This window comes from Dermacentor variabilis, chromosome 1, assembly GCF_050947875.1.
Source record: "Dermacentor variabilis isolate Ectoservices chromosome 1, ASM5094787v1, whole genome shotgun sequence".
In the NCBI taxonomy this organism is placed as follows: domain Eukaryota; kingdom Metazoa; phylum Arthropoda; class Arachnida; order Ixodida; family Ixodidae; genus Dermacentor; species Dermacentor variabilis.
Window position 1 is genome coordinate 160734747 of NC_134568.1, and position 26853 is coordinate 160761599.

Here is a 26853-nt window from a genome sequence, read left to right on the forward strand (position 1 = left end):
AATTATGAGGTGACATTCTTCTGCTTATTGGTGCGTAATGGTGTGGTGAGCAGTCTGGGGGACAACAGGAAGTGCGGAGCAACAGGTGCAAAAGCCATGCCTGTAGAAGGTGCAGACTCTGGTGCTGTGGAAGCAGCAGCAGGAGAACAAACAAGTACTATCACAGGTTTTTTCGTTCTTTGTACCTCTACTGTTTACCCTTGTCGCTAAATGTATCATGACAAGGGAATGAGCAGCAAATCAGCGAGCGAGGCACTGGTGACGTACACATCACAAATGCTACTTTATTACAACATACAAGTACATACAGCCGCATGTAGCGACAATAGCGACATCTGTTTGAGCAGCCAACAGCGCGAGTGCTGGCCATTCAATGTCAAAGGGATGATTATGATCATCTTCGAGACGTGTGGTCTGATTATGATTTCTTTGTGTTGTGAACAACAATCCATTGTAAGTTACCGTTTGTCATTCAGAGAGAACTAATTGGTTTTTGCTTGCAGGTGTCAGAATCTGGCTGCCATCGGCCACCAGTTGGAGGAATACATGGCAGGGAGTCAGATGGGGCTTACTCTATTGTTCTTTCAGGAGGCTATGAGGACGACCAGGTAACTTCTTTTATTGCATTCTTCATTCATCTGTATAGTCTTAGTGAAAGCCTTTATAAAGTAAAACCTCGAAAATTCGGATTTCACGGTTTCTGAAAAAATGACTGAATCAACTGAATGTCAAATTATCAGATGTCTCAAGAAAAGAACAAATGCTTATACACCAAAATGCCTTTATTTGCTGAAGGAATCCAGAACCCTTGTTACTATTTGCAAAAATTCAGCGGGGAAGCTTCAGTTATGGCCAGCTTGTAACTGATAAGTGTCTGCAGCGGTGAGAGCTTCATGACTTCCCTAGCAGTGTAGGAACAGTGCAAGATGCAAATCTTCATACAAAGTAGACGTGCTTTACACTCGCTTGCGCATCCTGATTATTTTATCACCACTGAGCTGATTGTAAATGTCATTACTTTCATTAGTGCTTCAGGTTGTGAGGCATTACTGTGGCATTTACAGTCCCGAGCAACCACGGATATCCATCGGACGAGATACGGATATCTGTTTCCGATATAATAGACATGCGATGGATGTCCGCAAATCTCCAACAGGCATCCATCAGACGTCCGATGGATATCCAAAAACGAATTTGTACATCTATCGGACATCCGAAACGGGATCCTGTGGCGGACATATTTTGGATGGTATGTGTGTCATGTGCGCAGTTGAAACTCTATTGAACAAAGTGATGACCACGCTCGAATTATTTCGTTAAATTGGGAAGATTGTAAAATCAGGATAGGAATTTTTCGGTCCTTCAAAATCTAAAATTGTAACGTAGCGACACGCAGAAGCTACCGGGTCATTGTATTTGCCACTAATCTAGCCATCTGTCACATAAACCATGAAATAGCGAAAGCAACCACCACCACCCTTACTGAGGTGGTGTCGAGTCCGCTGTTCCATGCATGGACGCGGCATGCAGCCTTGTCAAAATAATGCTAAGGCTGTGACCAGGGCACCTAGATGTTTTAACATGATAGTTTTTAGGGCGCACGTTTGAAGAAAAACCCATCTGTGTCAATATTAGAAAGAAGTCACCGCTTTTTTACTAAATTATTTCAGGAAAACTTTGTTAAATTGAGTTTGGCATAGTTAGTTTCGCTAGTTCGGTTTGGTTTGATGACAACATTGAACCCTATAGGTACCTGCCGGGGAATGGAAATTTCTTCATTAGATGGTGAACTTCATAAAATCTGGCTTCGTTAGATCAAGTTTTAACTGAATATGTGTATGTATATGTGTGCGTGTGTGTGTGTGTGTGTGTGTGTGTGTGTGTGTGCGCGTGCGCGCGCGCGTGTGTGTGTGTGTACGTACGCGTGCGTGTGCTTCCACGAACATACACACACACCTTGAAGCAGCGATAGTGGAACGCATTCAAGCACCCAACCACTGTTATTTAACAACCGGTCGGGTGCTACAGTGCATTTCACTGTCACCGCTCTGTTGCAAAGCAAAAAAAAAAAAAGGGCCCACGCCAGTTTCAAAATACAATAAATCTTTTACTGCCACCTTGCGCTGTAGAGTTCACAACGCACACATGAATACTGCTCATAGCAACAAATATAAGTGCTTATAAAAAAAAAAGACTTTGCAGATCTAGATATGATGACTGAAGTTAGAACAGCGTGAAGACAAAAAACAAAATTGAAACTCCTTTCAGCATGTTGAACAGAGTCCAACAACTGTGGGAAAGGCAATACAACTAAATGAGGTCTTATATAATTATTATACTTTACTTTTTCATACCGCCAAACCTTACGGAGATTCATTATAGGCACATGCTTTACAATAAAGAAAAAAAGCTTACAAGCAAGAATAAATGCTTGGCAGAAACGACAAAAAGACAGCACAGTGCGTAGTGGAAGTGTAAGCATCAAGGCTTAACTAATACAGCAAGGTATGAGAACGGGCTAGACAAAGGACGGCAAAAAAGGTGGGAGAAAGACAAACACTGTCTCCATCCCAACTTAGTCGTCCTTTGTCTTGTTTGGCGCTGATTAAACAAGGTTACTTAATACAGACATAAATAAGCCTACACAGAATAATGTGAGGTATCATTCAAACTCAGTTATGTACAATATGTCAGAAATAGAATGCATTTTCAAAGATATGAAAAACATAAAATGTGACGCACCTGCAAACTCATTGGGATGGAGAGTTTTAATACAGACAGCACTGCCATTGCTGCTAGTTCGAGGAATTTTTTGTCACTTGGAAGCTTAGTAAGAAAGAAATAAAGTGCATTAAATTTGAAACTGCTAATGTTTACAGCTTTGGCTACAAGAATGATATATTGGGACAGCCATTATGCATATCCATAAATAATATATGGAAATTTCCACCACAGATGGATTTAATAGCAGTATAGCCAGTACAGTGAAACCTCGTTAAACCGTAGTTGGCCGGAGCTCGGAAAAAATACATACTAAACAGTAGTACTGTTTAAACGAAATAGCATGAGATCGACCACTTACCTGTCAAACACATAACTCAGAGAGAGTGCGATGAAAGGGGGAAAAAAAACATGCAGTATTTATTCACTTTGCGCAACAAAAGTGTTATTTTTGTTTGATGCCGCGGCGGCCTAGCAGCGACGACAGCGGCCTCAAACTTACTGAAGCTGCGAGCCAGCTTTTCAGCCAGCCCCCTCTTCGGCAAACAGTCACATGGCAGATTCCGTGTTGGCGTTAGCGCGGTAGCGCTGCAGAAGTCGCGGGACGCCTTTTTATTGCGGGGCGTGGTTCTCGTCGCGATGATTGCATTCATGAGGCTGACGTAGCGCGCAGCTTCTGCCACTGTCGGGCCTGTATCGCCCATGCTGTCTCTTTCCGTGTCGTCCTCATCACTGTAGCTAGCCGACACTTCGGCAACAACAGAGGCAACAATGGCGAAAAGTCTAACCTTGTAGTCGACATCCCTTCGCAGTCGCAGCTGCGCTGCCGCGCAACTTCTTCGCATTCCAAATGCCACACACTGTAAACAGCAGATCCCTGTTGCGTGCCAGCGCCAACTTCTTCGTGTCACGTTCGGTAGCATGAATGATGTCTAATTTTTCTTCTATGCTGAGCATCCGGCGTCTTTTTTTATTCGAGCTTCGGCATGATGCGAGTCCTCGCATGCATGACGCCACAATGCTCTCTGGCACGCCGCCAAAATGATGTTGATGTTGATGTGGCCTCATGTGCGAACGCACAGGGTGCTTGGAGGCCGTTCCGATCTCTGAGGCTTGTTGTTCTTCCGGGCCGCCCGATGGAGACGACGCACCGCCGTGTTTGTGCGACAAAAAGTTGAAACACTACTTGTTAACCGATACGTACGCAATAAGCTGGTATGGTTTATGCAGATACAAAACACATTATGTTCAATGGCCGCTGAGTCGGGGATTTGACTTTACTACTTTTAAAACGAAACTACTGTTTAAGTGGGTACAGTTTAACGAGGTTTTAACGTACTTGCACTTAGCAACCGCAGAGCAGTGAATGATTGTTACCAACAAAATGCATTCAATTTAATTGTATAAGAGTCTTTAATACCTGCTTCGCTTGTGAGTGGCTGCAGCATTTTGCTTCTAAGCCAGAGGTCGGGGTTCGTGTCGTGCTTCAATCATTGGCATTAACTTCCGATGCTGCCTCTGTACAGCGGCAAACATCACAAGGCACACAAACGTTCGCATGGGTAGGATGACAACACGTGTTAATGCATGTGTGCCGCGTACATGCACCACTGCACCATTCTGAACTTGTGATTTTTGTGGCCATTGACTGGTCAGCTGCCTGCACGAGATCTGAAGTCCTCATATATAGCCTTTGTTTGTAGTGACGCTTTCTTTCGCATGTACGGCTTTTCCCTCACTTTAGGGCTTGAATGCACCTGGGAACAAAACACATTCCAATACTCCTATGCCTCAAATAGAGGTAGATGTAGCTGTCATACCTGAATAGCTGAGCAAGTGACTTCAGGCAGGCTGTGAAGATGGCAAACGAACCAACACTGCATCGGTGCTTTGCTGCCATTAAAACAATGAAACGATGGCTGTAACTTGGATTAGATCACTGCTGGACACTGTCGAACAGCATGCTTTGCCAAGGCTTTTTGATACGTCAACGCAAATTTAAATTATTTTGTTGAAGCATTCTTATTATTATAAAATTAGTCAGTGAAATAACTACTCGTTTTGGGAATGGGTGGTATCCAAAAACCAAGCGTCTAGCTATTATGTGTTTCCAGCTCCCAAAATCACTTCCGCAGGATTCATATAGCAAAATTGTAGCAAAAGCATAGCCTTAGAGATTGTCTACCACTGCATGGCTTCTATGATGTTTATTTTGCTTCTGTAATCAATCATGCAGCCTGTGAAAGCATAGCCTTTGAGATCTGTTATGCTGAGATATAAATACATGAAATATATGAAATGCATGAAAATCTAAAACGAATTACGAACCTTTAGAACTTCCAACTATATGTTTTTCCTATTAGGACATTGCTCCATGACCTAACTTATATCCCATGGCATGCCCATTTATCTGCAGCCAGGGGATGTTCTAAACAGGATGTCCTCTGGACATCCAAACGGGATATGGACATTTTATGCACATCCGGGATGGATATTTAGGTGGATGGACATTAGGAATTATGCTCGACATCCCACGGATATCCGTGGTTGCTTGGGTTGTATGTGCAGCACCTGGTAGTGTACTTGTAGACAGACGCTGAACATGTTTTTGTAATGCTTTTCAGTAATTGTACAAAAGGGAGCTGTTGTGGTTGCTATGTTTGTACAGTATATGGGGATGTGTGTTGTACAGTAAAAGCTCGTTAATTCACAACTCGTTACTTCAAAATTTTGGATGGTACGAAGTAGCCGCCGCGGTCTGTCTAGCAATGCATTGAAAGCAAAATGTAACACATCCTGCTAATTCACACTGAGATATGCACCGCCACCGATAATTCGAACTCTGCGTCATCATGGATGGGGAGAGTGCTGGTGCGCGAGAGCACATTGGCGACGCTGGCGTCGCTGCGTGGGTCGCGCAGCTTTGCTTTTTTCATCTGCGGCCCTTTGTTTAGGTCTGACTGGAGAGAGATGCATTTGCGTCTCTCTCCAGAGACGCGTCGCCGCGCGCTGTATGCTGTATGTGCAAGCAAAAGCGTGCGAGGGTGAGGCGGCAAAGGCTGCTCAAGCTCGCGTGCATGAGCGAGGAAGGCGGGGCGGATGCGCGCCCTCTGCCATTGCGCGCGAGGCACGGGGGTGAGGCGGAGGGAGGTAGATGGGGGGCATTCTCTGGTAGCTGTAGGCGGCTACTGCTTACGGCACGGCCATGTGGGCGCTGTATCTTGAAAGCAATCTGCGACGTAGCCAAAGTGCGCACCCACGTGGGCCTCATCTTCAATGCGATCTGCGATGTTTGCAGAGTGCCTGTAGTGCCAGTAGCTTTGTACGTGATTTGCTTTCTACGTTTCGTTTGCATTGAAGCGAGAGCTGTACGAAGGTCAATTCGCTCACTGCTACTGCGGTAATTCCTCACTCCAGCATTTTTCAGCAAGTTTCCGCGGTCATTGAGCGAGATGTGTTCATGTTTACCTGTGCGTGTGTGACGCCATACTTGTTAATTTAGTTAGCAAGCGAATGTTTACTAATTTATACAGTCGATAAAACTACTATCCTTACATCGTACAGCTTTCTACTAATTTGCTATCGCAATCAATGCTTCGCTTTTCGGGCGAAATTGCTACATTTTTTTTCCTCTACGCCATATAAAACAATGCGTCTGCAACTGGACGCGGCCAATGTGTCTGGTTACGTTGGTTGCACCAGTGCTTCGTAGTATAGGCGGTGTTGTTCACGTGTGTGTAGCGTGTGTGCGCGTGTGCTCAAGCTATGTCGGACTATATAAGCACCTTAACCGAGCGATTTTTTTCTGACTTTCATTAGTTCGAAGTTTTTATAATTCGAATTTTCATAGCATCCCCGTGGAACTTGAATAAATGAGCTTTTGCTGTAATTGTACTGTCTCTATTGTCCCACAGGACGATGGTGAGCAGTTCTTATATACTGGCAGTGGTGGCCGTGACCTGTCCGGAAACAAGCGCACTGCAGAGCAGTCTTGTGACCAAAAGTTGACTCGCATGAACATGTAAGTTACCTCTCACACACTCTATTTTCTATAGCAGAAGTGTTTTTCATCTTTGTTTCCCACGAAGTCCTGTTGAAAGCTGTAATGGAACTTGTGTCATCACTGGCACATGGTTGAGTCTGTCCTGGAGCTTCATAGAAGCAAACAACATTATAGCCTGCCCCAGCTGTGTAGCAATTTTGCTGCCATTGCTGTGGTGGACCTTAACAAAATTTTGCCAATGGTTTACGATTTGCATATCTTGAATCTTTCCTGCCTTGTGCTCTTTACTGCTTCCTTCTCACCGAGTTACTAAATTTTGCCTTAATTGATACTTCTCCTCGTTGTTAGCTTTACGTGCCATTTATACTCGTTTGAATTGTTGCATGTTATTTTTAAGATTTCTTCAATTATTTTTCTTCTTTTTAACTCTGTGAATATACCTGTGATATTGTTAACAGATTTTTTATTTCTATCTTATCTTTTATTTCCGATGTAGAAACTGTATAATATATGACATGACTCACTGTTTGCCACGATCCTACTATCCCCTTTTCATGTTTTGTTAGGAGGTCCCCCGACAGTTGTTACTTCGGGACCTCCGAATGTGTACTTATACCCATCTTGTATTTGTTTTGTCAAAAATAAATATTGATTGATTGATTGATTAAGTTATTGCCAATTGTGTGCTGTGTATTTTTTCTAATGCAGGAACTTTTTAGCTACCGTAGGTCCTTTGCTGTCACGGAACTAAATGAGCCCCTCATGCACTGTTGAATTGCTGTGCTGGTTTGCCTTTCTACACTCATACAGTCTATGCTCGCTACAATGTGCCCACGTACAACAGACTTTTGGATATAACGGACCATATTTCAACCTTATTTAGCTCTACCTTATTTATTAATGCAATGAAGTTCGTTTTTAACAGACCGTGCTACAATGGACTATCGGCTACAGCGGACGAATTAGAGGCAATTTTGTCAAAATCGGCACATAAAATGGACTTTTGCCAGGTCGACACGGGCTGGCAACTGACTTGCGAGGGTCAGCTGACGATCGCTGCTCAATATCGTGTCCGTGAGAGAGGAATGCAGGTCGGAAACATGCCGTCTTCTTTTGCGCCCGAGGCACTGAGGGAGGCAAGGGAGAGGGGGATGCTACTCTGGTGGCTGCTGTTAACAGCGCGGGCGCTGTATCTTGAAAGCGATCTGCAATGCGGACAAAGTGCGCGCCTGCGTGGGCCTCATCTTCAAAGCGATCTGCGATGTGGACAAAATGTGCCCAGTGCCGGTAGCTTCGTATGTGTTGTGCTTTTGATGTTTAGTTTGTGTTGAAGCGAGAGACAGCAGGAAGGTAAATTTGCTCGCTGTTGCTGCCATGCTTCCTCACTCCAACGTTTTTACAGTGACTTTCCCCGGTCATCAAGCGAGATGTGTTCATGTTTACCTGTGTGCGCGTGACATGGTGCTTGTTAATTTAGTTAGTATGCTAATGTTTACAACTTTATACGGCCGATAAAACTACTATCCTTACTTCGCATAGCTGTCTACAAATTTGGCATCGCAATAGATGCTTCACCTTTCAGGCGAAACTGCGACTTCTTTGTTTGTTTTTTAATTTGAACATTCGTCACTCACTCTTTGCAATAACGTTGTTATACATCGCAACCAAAGTTTCCAAAGTAAGGCGTTTCTGATATTACAGACTTCGGAAAAATGGGCATTTTTCGTCTGATTATCAGGGTTCATTGTAACGAGAGTCAACTGCATTACTTTGAGATGTCCTGAATGTGTCCATGAAGCATGTACTTTCTGAATTATTGTCATTTGATTTAACTTTGGACAGCCCTACACCTATTTTTTCTCATTAAAATAGCTAGCGCCACTTTCAGTGCATTGTCTCTTATACAGTCATTGACCATTAATTCAGGCTCAATAGGGACTGACTGAAAGTTCAAATAATTGAGTGTTCGGAATATCGCATTGGCCAGAAAACAAGTGACTTTATTCCACAAATGGCAAAACAAAAATGTGTGCCATGTTGTGCTTCGAAAGGTCTTCCGCCTTTTACGTAAGTGCGGAGACCGTCTACCAATGATTCTGGCTTTGCTGTAATTGTGGTAAAGCCTATACCGATAAGGATTGGAAATGCATGGAGGCGTGGTGGCGGGCTCTGCAAAGAATACAAATATCCATCAACGGGTGGGCCAGTATGACTTACTTAAATGGATTACCAACTTGCCCGGAATGCTGCTCTCATCCAGTATGACTTATCGCCACCCAACCCTATCGCGATTAGCATCTTCAGCTATCTGCTAGGCAGCGTGTGTGGCATGGTGTGTAGCGTCGTTGTAAGCTTACTGCTAGCTTTTAATTGGTGATAACCCAAATGTGCCACTGTTCACTGCTGCCTGTTTGAGTGAGACCACTTCAAGTGCTGATCGCTTGCAGAAACAAAAGCAGCCCACCGTCACTGCATTGGCTCAACAAGATACATGCTACACGTGTGCATAGCCAAGAGTGGTGCAGTCACGAAGAAAGCTGACTGCACAGATGCTGCAGTTTGCTGACAAAACGCACACATGTGATACAGCAAGCATACCGGCACAATGACAGCGTGCGCTTAGTAGGTGACACGCTGCACACAAGATGCACGGGATGATCGGTACCACGTGGCTGTAGGTACTGCATTTCAGTGGAGCGGTGCCGGTTTTGCTCAGTAGCAGATTGCTCTGAAAACGCGCGTGTACGCGCACACGCGCGTTAGGGAAAGCCGGATGAGCCGTTTGCTCTGCTGTTGTGTTCCCTGCCAAAATTTCAAAATGCTGCTTGCTTTTGCGCTATCACATGACCCGCCATGGTTGCTCAGTGGCTATGGTGTTGGGCTGCTGAGCACGAGGTCGCGGGATCGAATCCCGGCCACGGCGGCCGCATTTCGATGGGGGCGAAATGCGAAAACACCCGTGTACTTAGATTTAGGTGCACGTTAAAGAACCCCAGGTGGTCGAAATTTCCGGAGTCCCCGACTACAGCGCGCCTCATAATCAGAAAGTGGTTTTGGCACGTAAAACCCCATAATTTTTTTTTTATCACATGGTCATGCGAGACAGACGGAATTTTTCACTGCTGTGGAAAAAAAAGGCAAGCAAGCCTTATACAGTTAAACCTCAATACAACGAAGTAGGTAAAATCAGGCAATTTGCTTTGTTCTATCGAAATTTTTTTGTATTTAAATTCGACCTTTTATGCTAATAAGTACAGTCGCCGATTGATTTTTCTTACACAGAAAGGGGACGCAGAATTTTCCGAATTATCGGGCAATCTAAAAAACAACTATAAATGAGAAAACAATCAATTTTGATGAATTTGGGAGTCTGCGACGAATGGTACAGTTTCATGCCACATTGACAATGTTTTCACATAGGCACGTTGATGATGTTTTCACGAGTTAAGCAAAGCCAGCCATGCTTTCGCATGCACTCCGCCCCCACGGGACTAATAGTGTTGCCCGCACTGAGACAGCGCCATCGTGAAAAGCGCCGGCAGCGGAAACTGTATGCTTCATCTGCCTCTCGCTCCATCGGGTCACTGAAACTCAACATTACGCAACCTCGAATACTAAACACGCGGTAAAGAGCTTACATGATGCCACGCCATCTTGGCACGTCCACTCTTTCCACATGAGGCAGATTACCTGTAAAGCAGGGTGCGCAGATGTGTATACGCTGAGCTGCGCTTACAGCCATGAACAGCCATGGCCGAGATGTGCGCCAACTTACCTCCGCACCCCCCCCCCCCCCCTCCCGCCCTCGCGCATGCTTCGTCACGTTACTGTGAGATCGCTCCCCTTCCCCTCTTTCCCTTTGCTCGTGTGGGAAGGCGGCACTCAAGAAGCCACGATCTTTCTTGTCTCACCCTTGCACACTTTCACTCGAACCTAAAGCACAAAGTGCACGGTGTGTGATAGGATCTTATCGCAGTTGCACTTTATATGGAACATGATGCTGCTTCACTTCAGTAGTTGTTCTTGTTGCATAGCGCGTGATTTGTGAGGTGCGTTTGCAAGCAGCTGCTTGTAATTCAACCATTTGACCATCTGCGTCTACGGGAGTTTCCATTTATTGTCTCAGCATTCCTTTGCGGTGGAATCAAAATTTCATTACATTGCAGTTGCATACAAATGCAGTTCCTTAAGTTGAGGTTCTAAATACATGGTGTTCTTTGCACAAGAGGTTATGAAAAGTTAAATACTTTGTTATATTGAGAATTTTGTTGTATTGAAGTTCGTTATATCGAGGTTTAACTACTGCATACTGTAGGTAAGATTTACTCTGACATCACATTTATTTCTTTTTTGATAGCGGTGTGGCGTCTGATGGGAATTACTAAATAATGAGGTTTCGCTGTAACATGTGAATGAACAAACACTGCATGTGCAGAACCAACACTGGCAGAACTCGCATGACAGTGCAGCTTTGCAATTAAGCTTGCCGGGCTTGTCTTGTCTAGCAGTTTGGGTGCAGTCAGTGCTAGATCAACTAAGCTTTGCTAGTTTCGTTTTCAAGGAGCTGCTGGCAACATGGCCAACAATCGTGCTGTGTTGATGCCAGCGATGTATCAAAGCCAAAATATCACAATTTCTGCTCGATTCGTGCAGATGGCGTCCAAATTATCGAATGATGCACTGATGTACGAAATTATGTCTATGGGGCCAGAGGCGGTGCCGCGAAGCAGTCCGAATAATCGTGCATGTGTGAATAATCTGTTGGTGACTATATTCACAATTCACGGTGCAGACAATCCAGTTTACAATGAATTGTCTTTGGTACCAAAAGTATTTCCTATAACAAAAGCTTATGATAATTATGCAGTAGGATCTTGTGAATCCAAGCTCCAAGGGGGACCTCAAATTTATACAAATAAAACATAGTTCGAACTAAAGAGAGCCCTTTTAAATGTAGTGCCTGCCCGATCAATTGTGTAGTGCAGCACTCAAATGCAAATCTTTCACTGGGTTTCCATTGAAAAAGTCTTATCTTTGCTCCATCAGCATGCGACAACATTTGCTGGAAGAAGCCTAGGTTCCCTATAAAGTCCAAGTGCGATAAGCTTGCACATCGTGTGCCACGTGCTTTGAGTACGAGCAAAAGCGTGCGAGGGTGAGCCAAGAAGAATGATGGCTTGGATGTAGGTTGTCCTCCCGTCAGTCCAATGTTGAAGATTACGTGATCAAGTGGGCACTAGAAGGGGGTGTAGTTGAGCGCGCGGTAGTGAGCAGTAAAGTTGGCACGTGACATTATGGCATCAAATGTTGCCTTTGGCTGAGGTTTGTCTAAAAAGTGGTCAACGGAAGAGAGAAACTTTGTTTTAAATAACCGTTTTGCAGTTTTTGGAGTTTGAATTTGTGGGAGTATTTCTCCATTGAAATACATAAGACTTTGCCACAACTAATGGAGCAGTTAGAATTATCTGTCCATTTGAATTAAAATATTTAGAATTATTGGGATTTCACTGTACTTCCCTCAAAGCAACCTTTTAAAGAGTTGAGAAGTTGCAGAATTGAGGTGACATACAAAGATAATGCTTTAGAAATAAAAACTGAGCAAGTTGGCACGTGTTCATCTTGTGGTTCATGCAGTGCTCACCACAAATGAGAACAGAGCAAAAATGCATGTCTTCACTGCATTCCTTTGTCGTCCTCTGTTGTCCTTATTTCTGGTGAGCGCTGCGTGAACCAGAAGTATAAATTTTTATGATTTTCTTATTATTATTGTGAATTCTTATTATTATTGTACCCAAAAAATTAAACCAAAAAATTTAACGCCAATATCAGTGTGCAAATAATACATGCTTAAAACGAATATTCTATATAACAAAAGGTATTTTCATGTCAGATATGATTTCGTTATAGCAGGTTTGACTGTACTAACTGTATAGCACAATTATTTTCCCAAATATTATTGACAGGCTTTTCAAAAAGATACTTAGTTTCTTTCCCTCTCACTTATCTTTGTGACCAGGAGGTGTTTGAAACACTTGCTGCATTTCTTTGCTGAGCAGTGTCATTATTCCTTTGTTATACTTACTGTTTATTATTGAGTGCTGTGCAAAGTTATGTTGCGTCCTGTAATAGTGTTTATTTGATCAGTATTTTTAATGAGTTAAATGACTGTATTAATTTCTGTTCTGTTGAGATTTTTATATTTATGTGTTGCGTAACTATATTATGACCACTGTAACAGCAAATTGTATGCGGCCTTCCCGCAGTGATCACTGATGAGACTGGCAGTGTCTTTAATATGTAAATTTATTTTGTGTCGTTTGAAGCAATATTAGATAAACCATGAATTTGAAGTAATGAGACAGCATTGTAAGGATTAGCTATAAATCAAACTTTGCTATGTTTAGATTTAATGGAATCAAGGCGAATGTTGTTTCTCTCCTAGGTCTCTTGCACGAAACTGTGCAGCACCAATAAATGCTAAAGATGGTGCTGAAGCAAAAGACTGGCGAGAAGGCAAGCCTGTGCGAGTGATCAGGAGCTTTAAAGGCCGAAAGCATTCCAAGTATTGTCCTGAAGATGGCTACCGCTATGACGGAGTATACAAGGTGTGTCATTAATCGTTTGTTATGAAACATGAGTTTGGTATTTTGGGAGTAAAGCTGGGCCTATGTTTAGTGGGTAGGCAGAGGGAACTGCCATTACATGAGAGTAGGGGTGTGCAAATATATGAAAATTTCGAATACCATCGAATATTATGTAATTAATATTCGATTCAGAAACTACCTAGGAATTGGAAAATTTTCTAATAGTATTTGGTTTGATACAAATGTTCTAAACAAATTGAATATATTGATGGCTGTGCGGGGGCAAACAATTCTTAGTGTTTGTTTCTATCCAATTTAAGAATGTGTCTGATATTGTGCTCAATTTTGTAATATAGTTAAAACTCAATCTAACGAAACCCAATTTTACGAAGTTCCCAATATAACGAAGAAATTTTCATTCCCCGGCAAGTACCTATAAGGTTCAATGTTGTCATCAACCCGAATGAACGCAACCAGCTTGCATTAAACCCGACTTAACGAAGTTTTCCAGAAATAAATGAGTAAAGAAAGCTGTGATTTCTTCCTAATTCTGATGCAGATGGGTTTTTCTTTGAGTGTGTGCTCTAACGCTATTGCGTTAAAACATCTAGGCACCCTAGTCACAGCCCTAGCTTTATTTTGATGAGGCTGCATGCTGCGCCCGTGCACGGAACAACGGACTCGGCAGTCACTAGCATTCTTCTGTACCAGATGGCGCTAGGGGTGGAGGGGTGGAAATGCGCAGGCATGGGTTAGCGGCAAATACAATGCCGCAGTACCTTTTGAGTGTCGCTGTGTTACAATTTTAGATTTCGGAGGAGCGAAAAATCTTGCTCGATTTTCCGAACTTCCCAACTTAACAAAATAATTCGAACGTGGTCATCACTTCGTTAAATCAAGTTTCAACCGAAATTTCATGCTGCCGGTGAAATTTTGCCTGTAAAGTGCGCTCAGCCACTGAAGAGATCAGCTGTGCGGAAAAGCGAGCCTCTCAATAGCAAGGGGCACGGGTTTTCGGACAGCGATGGTGCGCTTAAGCGCAATGAAAGGTGGCGGCCCAGACTGTGCAAAAGAATCCAACTACAATAAGAATGCTCATTCCGGGAGTATCGGTCGTACGAGTTGCTACTCGGTAGCAATGCCCCAATCCTGAGCTTATTGTTTGACAGCAAATATGATGAGTGACGGCTGGCACAGGGTCAAATGCCTCCAAGTTTATGGGCACTTGATGCTATATAATACGGCAAAAGTTGACAAGAACAAACAGTTACTGGGAAATTTCCTTAGTTAACATGAGTCAAATACACAATCTTTTAGTACAGCCGCTTACTAGTCAAATTTTTCACCGTTGACAATGTAATTGTGATGTTCCAACATATTAAAATTGCCAGACTTGCTGATAAATGCATGTGCCTATCATTATTCAATATTCGAAGCAACGTATTCATACTTCATTTGTATTACAAAAATTTTGATATTTGCACACCTCTACATGAGAGTTTTCCCAGGGCTTATAAATAAAAATTTTGAATCTTCCTTCTTCTGTTATTGCACTTGTTAAAATTAAATTTATGGTAGTAATGAGTGTATCTCACACTGGTACGTGTGCTTAATTCATTTACGTGCTAATGAAACATGCCGAGTAAAAGTACAATAGTACTAATGGCGACACTTGTCAATGCAGCGAAGCCTGTTAGATGCTTTTGAACAGGGCTTTGTAGAAGTGATGCCGCACTTTCATGAAGATATTACAGGGAGAAGAAAGGTTATATTTACAGGCTGTTTACAATGCACAATTGTTTAGGATTGTGGGCTGCATGTAAGAATGAGTCTGCAATACTGTCTTCCATTGTATTGGTGTTTACACTGTCAGTGCACTGTGACAATATGATTTCATGCTTAATCATTTGGTACTCTGGCTTTTGCCACAATGGAACAAGGCATTTTTACCTTGTAAAAAGTCCATTCCTGTAGTAGGTATATCGGTCCACTATTGAGCCTTTTGCTGCACCCTTGGCACAAGCGATTGTTGCACTTAATGGTTTTACATTTATAATTTTATGGTTGTAGCTGGTGAAGTACTGGCCTGAAAAGGGAAAATCCGGTTTCCTGGTCTGGCGCTACTTGCTTCGAAGAGATGACAAGAGTCCTGCTCCTTGGACGGCAGCTGGCAAGCTAGCTGCTGAGAAACTGGGTCTTTGCATGCAGGTTAGTTTGAAAATCTATTTGTAGAGAAAAGCAGGTGGCTTCCAGAACATAAGTTCCCCCAGTCCTTGAAATTTCTGGCAACAGGCTTGTCTGCTGTCAGATCGTATTGTTATTGCTCCTGCTATTGTCCGTTGTTTTGATTTTTCATTATTAATTATTTGAACTGTCAACTACCAAATAAACATACATTAAATAAAACATTCCATTCCAAAATGCAACCTATCAAGCAGTTTCTGACATTTTCATTCAGAAGTATAGTCACAGTGACATTTTGGAAGTTAACTAGAAGACTGTGTAGCTGAGACTCAGTGTTTTATTTTTAAAACGTGTGAACAGGCTAGCTAAAGCAACAATTTGTATCTTTGTGTTTAAAATGTGGAGCTCCTGATGTGGTATATAACTGTTAAGGCTGTAGAGTCACTTTTTAGTAAAATAATCAACTGCTGGTGCTTATGCATAGTGCTGCCAGATTCATACAGACCTGTAGATGCTGTTATAGGATTAAACATACTACTTGAATTCCTATGGGTGTTTGCTTGTAAAGTTAGTAGTTATGCATGTTCCTTTCTGCCTGTCTTTCTGTGACATAACTTGCATGATTCTGCAGGTGAATTGTGGGGCACCTCATAGAAATTTTCACAGAAACCTCTTTATGTTAATTTGTTCTTACTCTTTTGTTTCTGCATCTTTCTACTCTAATTCATTCTGAATGTTTCTGCTTTACCTATAGTATCCTGAAGGCTACCTGGAGTCTCAAGATGGTGATGCTAACAATTCTGGCTCAGAAAATGATGCTACAGCTGCTAAAGGGAAAGGCAAACGATCAAGAGGTAATTTTCTTTTTGAAAATGTGCGCAAAGGTATGAATAGACAGTCTCAATTTAAACCAAATGGTAGTTGAATTGAGTTAACAGCTGAATTAGTGGTCAAGTTTAGTTGTTTTTACAGATTATGCTCCATCTAGCTTGTGAGCCTACTGGTTGTCTTTATTCTCTTATGTCCGCAGCCTGTTGTTAGTGTGACCTGAAGTAAAATGACTCTGTCTCATTGCCAGTTCCCGGAGATGTACCTAAGAACGAACGCAATGATGTAGGAAAAAGATAGTTGTGATAAGTACTAAGCACATCAAGTGTATGCAAGGTTGCAGAACTGCTGGACTCGGTGCACAAGATTCAGATGGCCAGTGCAAAACATACCCCCCTCCAAAGGTGTCTTGCAGGTGTCTTTATTGCAGTGTCTTTATTGCAGTGTCTTTATTGCAGTGTCTTTATTGCAGGTGTCTTTATTGCAGGTGTCTTTATTGACCTGGCAGTGTTGACAATGCTCATCTGTGTTGTCGCAAGTGGCAGTATGGTTAAGCTATAACATAAGCCATGCTGGTCATTAAGGGCAACTGCTAATTGGGCAGAATACCGCGAGGTTTACTTCGAGTTCAACGGCATGCTTGGCAGCACAAAGAGTTGTGTTCCTGGCAGACTGCGAGATGAAAAGCTACTCATTACTGTAGAGCTTACAAGTACTGAAGAATAAGTTTGTCAGAAGGAGCCAGGAGATGATCTTCAAAGTACATACTAAGCAGTGTGCACCAAAGACCTTGAAGTTGTGGCGAGTTTCATATTTTATTCGAGGCACCAGCTTACGGCAAGCCTGTCGGCAAATTCATCGCATATTTGAGAAAGTTGTTTAACTGCAACTTTGTGAAATTTTGTGACTGAATTCTTTGTGATCATATTAAATGTGTGCGTTTATGGCATCAGCGACATACATGTACCACAGTGGGGGCAGTTGTGCACTGACTTTCTGGGTCACGTGTGCTCTCTTTATTTTGGTCCAACAGTTTCTCCCCACCTTGTGTGTACTTGTTGTGTTGACTTGTCACAATGGTTAAGAAGCAATTTTTTCTTGCTGTCATGCTGTCTATGTTCTGGCAGCATTGCTTGTACTGTATACAAAGTAATCGTTGAAATGTTAGCCAGCATTGCCACAGATAAAATTTTTGTTTTTTCTTTTTGATGCCAGCAGCAGTTAAAAGCTTGGAAATGGGTCGATCCTCATCATTTGTTTAGTTACGCACTGGCACTTCAGGTACTGCGCAATGTAATGTTAGAGGTAGAAAAAAAGAAAAGGAAACGGACACTTTGGCATCGTCATTTACTGTGTAAAGCAGCGTTATGATGGTGACAACAGCAGTGGCGGCGGTGACGCATGGCAATGATGGTAGGATGACAGTACAACGCTGGTGAGGATACCAGCATGACAACACTATAGCTTTATTGACTGACGTCTAAGACTGTGAAGAGATGTATTTGTGAGAGAAATTCTATGAATAACTGCTGTGAATAACTGCTGTGCTGAAATCCACACTGAAATAAAATCTTTCGTTACTTGGCCATGAATTGGCAAATATTTAAGAATTCTGATTGTGCCAATTCTTATGCTACCTTCAAGTTTTGCAGATATCTTCCGTCCTATGGCTACCTCTATGCCAAATCTTGAGTTTGGATATATCTGTCGTACCCTGCCTACCCATAAAGATGGTTTAAAGTGTGCACTTTGAGCATTACACTATACTACGACGTTCAAACTTGGGTAGTTGGAGTACTACTGTCTTGCACCGGAAAATATATTGTCACATTGTAGTGATCATGAAAAAAACAGTCGAAAAACTCTGAGTGATGAAACTAACTTTTTGCTGGGTAAACCTATGCCCAAAAGGCCAGCTATACTCAAAGCACAACGACAGCGGTGAACACAGTCAGCACTCTTCGAAATCTGGTCTGCGGGGCAAGCGCGTCTCTGTTTATATCCGAGTCATTGAAGGTTCCAGAATAATCGCTGGTGCCCGTGTGTCTTCAAGAAATTTCTACACATTTCACGTTTCGCATACATGCAATCAGATTACACAAGGTTTGGTAACAACAGACAGCGGAGAGAACCATCGATAACATTTGAGAAACATACATGCAGGCGCGTTCTGTGCTGAGTGATAACATTTGTTAGATGGTGAAACGCGGTCACCCAAGAAAGATAAGCAAGTACACATGCCAATATCCAAGCAGGTATACCTGGAACTGAACAAGAGTCATGCATTTTCAAGCCTAGAATTCCAACCACTGCCGTAAGGCTTAGTGCAAGTGAGCAGCTAATGCTTGTCTTAGGTGCTCAAACGCCTATTGTTTATTTTCGGGGTCATCTCATGCACCATATCACAGTGTTGATTGAGGTGCAGCACCTACAACATTTGTGCACGTGCATTGTGATACACTCGAGCCTCATTATAACAAAGTTGAAGGGGGAATGGAAATTACTTCTTTATATCCGTTAATTCGTTATATCCATTGTTGCCATTTACTGCAATATACAGTCAAACCCGGTTATAACGAACAGCATGATTCAACGCTATTTGTTCGATATATGGAGTAGTTCGATATAACCAAACTCGCTTATAACAAACTTCAGCACCAAATTCGTTATACGTGATGTTTGTCTGATGATTGACTTGTTTTTGAAAATAGTACTTAGCGTACTCCTAGAAATCTTGAAATGCGCTGCAACGTCCGACTTTTTCTCGCCACTTTGACAGGGAGAATTAGCTCAGCTTTGTTTGAAAGTGGCTTCTTCGTCGTCATCTTGCAGGATGGAGTGCCGGAATGCAAGCACACAGAAATGCAGGCACTTTCAGAGTCGCGAAAGCAGTTACAACAGCACGACTCGCAAACGTAAACAAAGGAAGCATGGAGGAGGTGGAAAAGTTCGTAGGCTGCCTTCTTCTCCCAACACCCGATGCTCGAAGCTTCCCTCAAGGGCTATAGATCCGCAGCTTCTCCCACTTAGTTGTTCACGTTGTAGGCGGCTGCCGAATAGAGGCGCTGCAAAGCGAAGCTGGAGGGGCATTAAGGCCGGCTGGAGGCGCGGCTGGACGATGTGGCTGCACGGAGACTGTAGGAGACTAACCAGAGCTGGCGGAGGAGCTCGTTTGCAGCTATTTGGTGACAGATTGCGCGCGCTCGGAGTTCAATATATCCAATATCTGGTTCATTATACAAAATACATTTTATGTGCATAATGATAGAACTTCGAGTGTTCAATAGAAAGCGTACAGTCAAACCTGGATATAACGAAATTGAAAAAAGTTCGCAATTTTTCGTTATATCCAGGTTTTCGTTACATGCAGTTTCGGGTTAAGACTGGTAAGAATCATGCGAAAACTAAATAAAAAGGTGACAAATATCAATTGAAGTGAACTCGCCATTCAAAGAATTTATTTACTAGAGAAAAACTGCGTAATTTTAGCTTGCTGTTTTTGCCCGATCGAAGCCACTACTCGGCGCTCCAAGGAAACTAAGGCATCCAGGGCTGCTTCATCGTCCTGCGAGCCGACGAAACGGTGCAGAACGTCCACCGCGTCCATCAGTTCCCTTGCGGTAGGCACCGCACAAAACGTATCAGGCTCTGACAAACCGTCACCTTCAAGGCTATCTTTAACGGTTTCCACAAGTGCCGCATCAGTCATCTCTTCCGTAGACACTGCGCCGTTGTCCACGAACAAAAAGTCGCACAGTTTGACACCGTCGGGCACCCCACCGTTCATGCGTAGTTCATCCCACGCTTCTGCGACCTCGGGTGGGCTTGAAGGTTCGTCTTCAGGGACTGTAGCTTGAATGGCCTGATTTACCTGAGCCTTTGTGAAGCAATTGGCGATCACTTGTGATCCGACCTCTTGCCACAATGCAGCAAGCATTTGGATTGCTTGGTAGATATCCACTTTTGTCGGCCGTTCAAGGCGGATGTCCAGGAGCATCTTTTGTATCAATCGACGCGGTAACAGCATTTAAAGCTGTTGATAACCCCTTTGTCTAAGGGTTGTATAAGAGAAGTGCAGTTAGGTGGCAAATACTGCAGCTCGACGTTCGAAAGCTGTAGGCCTTCGACATGGTGCGCGGAGCAGTTGTCAAGCAGCAAGCAAATGCTGTGGCCTTGTCGCTTGACATCTTGGTTGAGCTCCTTTAGCCAGTCGGAAAAAATTGCCCACGACATCCACGCTTTGGAGTTTGCCACATATTTTACTGGCATCCGCCTTGTTCTTTTAAAACATCTGGGCCGGGCATTGCGGTCAATAGCCAATGGGATTCGCTTGTCGCTGCCATCAGTGTTGGCGCAAAGCAAAAGCGTCACGCGGAGTTTACTTTGCTTTCCACCGCGGCAGTCTTCTTCCTTTAGCGACAACATGCGGCTCGGTAACATTTGATAAAACATCTCATCTAAAAACATCTATCATATAGAATGTCTCATCACCATTATAAATGTCGGCAGCTTCATAGCGGCTGAAAATGCTGGGAAGCTCCTCGGCCACCCACGAGGCAGCAGCATCGCTGTCTGCGGAGGCAGACTGGCCAGATATCACCTTTCCGACGACGCCGTGCCGGCTTTTAAATCCTTGTAGCCAGCTGTTACTCTCTTTGAAGTCATCGTGGCCCAGGATGCAAGCAAAATATATGGCTTTCTGCTGCAAAATTGGGCCACTTATGGGCACATTTTGTGCTCGTCTGTCCAAAAACCATGCAAACACGGCATTGTCCACATCAGCATACGTCAACGTCTTCATTTTCTTTCTTCTTGGCACTTGTGCCCGACTCCATCACAGTGCGGATGCTTTGTTCTGCAGCAAGAATGGTTGACAGGGAGCTGGCTGGTATATTGAAGCGGGCAGCGACATCCTTTTTTTCGCTGGCGGTAACCGCATTCAAAATCGAGACCTTATCTTCAAGCGACAAAAACTTTGCGTTTCCTCACAGCGGAACTCATCGCAACGAGCCGACACCGTAAACGCACACCTGCACACGCACGTCAACACACTGACAAAGAAGGCTTATCATAAATGCGCCGCAAGCATGACCGCAAGACACCGCAAAGAATTTGTCATAGTAGTGCCACTTAGTGTCAGGCTACAAAATTAAAGCTTAAAAGTTGCTACGCTTGCCACGGAGCGGCGCTAGTGGCGCTCAGCATCATCATCATCACCGAGGTTTGCTTGTTTGCTGCGATTGCAAGCGTTCTGCTCGCGGTCTACTTTACCTTTTGATATAAAAACTTACTTAAACAATATTAATTAAAGTTGCGCACTGCGCGGTCGAATTTTGGGTAAAACATTACAAGATACAGCTCGGTGACCTGCGCCGTGAATTCGTTACATCAAGGTCAACCGCCGCAACGCGTTCGTTACATGGAGGTCGCCTATTCGCAACTCAAATCAACATTAGGGGGCGCTGCGAAGCCTGGCCCGGTCTGGCTACACTGTGCAGTATGGCAGCTTTACGGAGGTCCCCGCGTACGCTGTCCTTGGTGAAAATATTAAGTTTGTTGCACTGCGATGTTAATTCGCGCTGTTTTGTGGGGGGAGAACGGGTAGTGGACGCCGAGCACCTCATTTTAGTCGGTACCAGTGGTACAGTGAGTAATTAAGTAGAAGTGGTCGCACGTGTGTGCAAACCTCCGGCGTGACAGCGGACCCGCACGAGATTGTGGTGAGAATCGCCGACGCATTCCGGGACCCATCGATCGTGGAGGCAAAGTGCTCGTGCACTGCTGGATTGTCGCAAAAGTGCAAGCACATCTCGGCTGTTTCTCCTGGCACCTTATCCTGGAACATTTGGTGTAGTTGTCAGTCCCTTTAATGTTTCATCTCTACATTGCGTTTCAATGCTGTTCATATTGCAAAGATCGTATAAAGTGAAATGTTCATGTGCGTGCACCATTGTAAGCAGAAGAGATCCTATTATGTGCCAAACTGCAACTTAGCTTCACCTTGTGCTGTGGCGCTTGAGGTTACCTATCACAATACATATCCTGCTTTTTTTTTTTTTTTTGCCGACATGACTGTTCTCCTATGGCTCATACGTTATTGTTTCACAATTTGCGCACGAGCAACTGCGTGATATCAGTGGCGACTCAGGCAGAACTCATGAAACCAACTTTTGTTGTCTTTGTTTGTGCCCTTCTTAAAGGGGCCCTGAAACTGGCATGCTGCATAATATAGATACCACGACCACCACAAGCTCTGTTCGCAGGACCATCAGACAGCCGTGTGTATTTATTGGTCTCTGTAAGTGATGTAGCTCCAGGCGTCCATCTCGCGTTTAGAGAGTGCCACACATGCCTGAACCACAAGTAGCAATGTGTAAAAAAAAAAAAAAAAAAAAAAAAAAAAAAAAACTTGACCAGGATCTTGCTACCTTGCCATGCACCGTGTAGCTTCCAGCACACTAGCTGAGGCGAAAGGAGAAAGCAATGCATCAGTGCAATAACTACTAATTCCGCTTACAGTTCAATGATTCGAAAAATTTTTGCAGCAGGCGATGTCCTTTTGTAGTGAGGTAACTATGATCAGTCGGAAGTGTTCCAGTGCCCCTTTAAGTGTTTGTTAAGTGCTTTAAGTGCATGTTAAACTTTTATGTCACTTTCCATTTATTGATATGTTGATAGTAAGGACAGCTCTATATGCTCTCTGGAGGTCAATAATTATCATTCACTGATGTTAAGTCTGCACAAGTGTCTCCCCATGTTGTATTACCAGTGGTTTAGTTATGCTTCCCAGGACGGCCATTTGCACTGTATTCAACAAATTGGGAAGAAGCATAAATTATGGTACATATACCAGCAGGGGTCATTTGAATCAAACAATTCTTTCAGGGTACTCAACTCTGGTGGCCAAACTTTTTAAATACTCATCGTATGCAGGTTTGACACTGTTCCATGTTACTTCTCGTGTTCTGTTTGGCAAGATATACCCTCATATGCTAAAAAGTGCAACAAAAATGGGCTTGAGTAAAACGTATGAGGCAAACACCTTGACACAGAGTACAGTGAACAAAATATTGAGTGCATGTGGTTTATTTTGTGAAAAAATACAAGTAAGGCAAGGGACAACAAACAGTCATTGAAGAATAACCACAACTCTATGCACACAGATCATAAGTGAACTGCAAATATCTCGGAATACCATAAGATGAAAACTTGCATCAGAATGCGTAGCGTAAATCAGCACTTCAATGAAGAATACAAGTTGCAAAAGAATGTGCATTGCTAATTTACAAAAAGTGTGTTGAAGTTGAAGTCTGCAGGTTTGGCCAATGCAAACAAGTGCAGCATGTAGATCACATGGCAACGACCATGTCTGAAAAGTATGAAATGGCTGAGTGGCATAAAAAATGCTGAATTTCCAAACAGAAGACCGCACTTACTCTCAAGGCCGCCACGCTTTGATGGAGCCAAGGTCACACGCACAAATGCCTCTATGCAATACAGGCTACTTGCAATATCGTCAGCCATGGCACATGACTTCAGGTGAATCACCTAATGCCGAATATGCAAACGTGCCACTGGAATTGTGAAGAATTTTTTTAAAAATGCGGGGTACGACACATTCATGTGACATGGTCTTTTCGCTTTGGTATTGGAGAAGGCAGGGAAAGAACACTTGCGCACCCTAGTCGAGGCAGAGACAAAATGTCTGCTGGTAGTAACGCTTGCCTTCTGGCAGCATGGTAACAGGACAGGTTCTTCCATTTCCCAAGATGTGGCAAATTTCCTGTTAGAAATGGCTTCAGGTACTTGGCTTACAGAAACCAAGGTTGTCCAAGTGACATCGGGTGAATTAATTTGAAAATCTTCGAAAAAAAGGCTTTCTAGACGACACCTTACATATACCAGTGTATAACCAAAATTTGCAATAGGGCCTGGTGAGGAGCCCTTACGAGGCCATGCACCAATTAAGTTTTCCTAACAAAGAAAAATAAACTCGGGCAACGTAGCAACACATGTTAAGTTCAAATGGGCTGCAACAATACACAAGATTGTGGAGATGTAAAAAAATGCAAACAAAACATTAGAACAGGCTATAGTAAGGAAGTACACAATGGAAACAAGGAATATAAAAAAATTGTTGGAGGGGAATTTATGTGCCAAAAGTGAACCAACAACACCATTTTAGGAGGGGCACTATAAAAGATTATTTTTCAATGAAGGAAAAGAAGTGCTTTCCTCACACTTCCCACTAGTTTAAAGGGGTTGAGACACCAAATTTTGAGGCTATAAGAAGCATACTGTAGGCTTCCTCTGTATGCAAAGACACTCAACATGAAGTGCTAGACACAGAAAAGTTTAAAGTATGTTTTCATTCTCTTCCAAAGAGTGCCTAAGTGCTCGTTCTCGTGATCGAAACCCATCGCTACCGCGATTGACACCGATGTCACTGTGTTGGAAGCACAACGAAAATTTTAGTGACGTATTACTACATTAAAGTGACGTGCAATGAGTGGTGACCCACAGCACCGGGCAAGCCTAGAGAGGCTTGAGTCTAGAGGGCAATGAGCCGCGTCAGTCGTAGAGTCATAATTGGAGCTGCTGCAGCTAGCCCAGACAACTGTCGGCGTGGTTTTGTTTGCCTGCACTGGTACAGAATGTGTGTGCGAGACCAGATGATGCAGCAGTGTGCGCGTCACAGCTTGGTGGGCCCTCGTGACCAAGCTTTCTAGACATTGACATCACTGTCCAACTCTGCGCCCACAAACCGAAACTGAAAATTGTTCACATAAATAATGCAATATTAACTTATTTACTGAGAATATAAGAATATTCGAGTGTGCACCATGCTTCCTGGAGCAATAAGAAACGTTTGAAACAAAGAATGCGCAAGCCAAAAAATTTGATGTCTCAGCCCCATTAACGTGACTTATTTTGCCATACAGAGACTGGCTGACGTGTATCTTAGTGTTACTGGTTTTAAGATGAAGCCTGAAATTCTTGGTAAATTGTTTCAGAAATAATGTAATCAATACTCAGAGGAAGATAATACTTCTGACAGGGACAACATGCTTTTAGTTTCTAATTAGCCAAGCAATTACATTACCAGAGTCAAACCACTTGATCTGTAAGAGGACAACCCAACGAAGGTCTATTTCAAATGTAAAATAAGGGCAAGCTCTGGCTTCACCTCTGCTGGTATGGAACATGGCGCTTCCACTCCTGTAAAGTTTTTTAAAATTCCTTGTATGGAAAGCACGAACCACTTTTACGATGCACATAATATGTTTGGGAAATGTATTGATACAGGACTCACAAAAATCGATGTGTTGCTAAAATCGGTGATGAAAGGTTTGTGATGCCTGCAGCTATTATGACAATGTCGTCAAGTAATCCCACCATGCTCCATGGGATTCTTGTTGACAACACGAAATATTTTCATTCGCTGCATAGCACGCTCTACATAAGCTCTTGCTGATGCTATCTTTTGTGTCCTAAGTGAATCACCCTTTGACATCTGCTTTTGTTTTCTGAATGGAGGCCTGATTAACTCAATTAAGTTGTCCGCACAAATGTCATCAATAAGAAAGCCACAGTCTGCCATTATGGCATCTGATATCGGGTCTAGTTGCTTGACGAGGCAGCTTTGCTCAAACAGGGCCTTGTCTGAGGTGCGGCCTCCATATCCTTGGCTTATGTAGGCACTAAGACCACTTGTTGTAACATTCACCATATATTTAACCGTGAAACCTTTCTTATAGAAGGGGTAGGTCTGTAATGCACATCGCAAACAGTTGGGCTGGCTAATAGGAATTACGGTGCAATCTACAATGACACGCACATTACTGAAGTGTTTAAAACAGACAGGCAAATGTTCAACATCATCTTTTGGTGGCACAGCCACAGTTACTTTTAAAGTTTCAGACATCAACTGAGCAGTCTCTGCAATTATGTTGCTACATGTAGTTCGAGAACAGTTAAAAAGGTGACTCAAGAATGCAGTGGAAATATTATGCTTCAATTTCACCAATGTCAATGCAATTGTTTTTATACATAACTGGTGCCGTCCTGAAAGTGGATGAATTTTTGTGTAGCACGTCACACGAGCATTCAGAACATCGAATGATGGCAGGCCTGTGAATGTATTTATGTTGCTACTATTTATCGTGTTCACAAACTTCTGTGGAAAAGTACCCGATGTCACTTGGTCAGCCTTGCTTTCTGTAAGCCTTGTCCCTGAAGCCATTTCTAGTAGGAAATTTGCCACGTCTTTTTCTTCTCTTGAGTACTCTGCCATTAATGTCCGGGGGCCAGGTTGGCAAGCACATTCCTGTCACAAAACAAAAGCAAGAGTTATAATGTCTGACATATCTGACGCGAGATGCAGCTTCTTTTTGTCATTCCAATAATGCACGTCAATGTGTTAAATCCAATGTTGGAAGTAGGAAAGCCAGGCTTTCTGCATCAGTTAATTTGCACCCATCACGCACCACAATCCTTTCACAAAGTTAATCCAGAAAACATGCTGCCGGCTAG

General features: G+C 43.2%; 1 protein-coding gene across 1 annotated transcript in view; it reads left to right on the top strand.

Annotated features, from left to right (window-relative positions):
- LOC142587585 (E3 ubiquitin-protein ligase UHRF1-like) overlaps positions 1-26853 on the top strand; it is a 97177-nt gene that overhangs the window by 50604 nt on the left and 19720 nt on the right. Inside the window, exons 9-13 of the mRNA XM_075698715.1 lie at positions 504-608; positions 6636-6742; positions 13167-13329; positions 15379-15516; positions 16247-16346. Of these exons, the coding sequence (XP_075554830.1) occupies positions 504-608; positions 6636-6742; positions 13167-13329; positions 15379-15516; positions 16247-16346 (613 nt within the window). The remainder of the gene's footprint in view (positions 1-503; positions 609-6635; positions 6743-13166; positions 13330-15378; positions 15517-16246; positions 16347-26853) is intronic.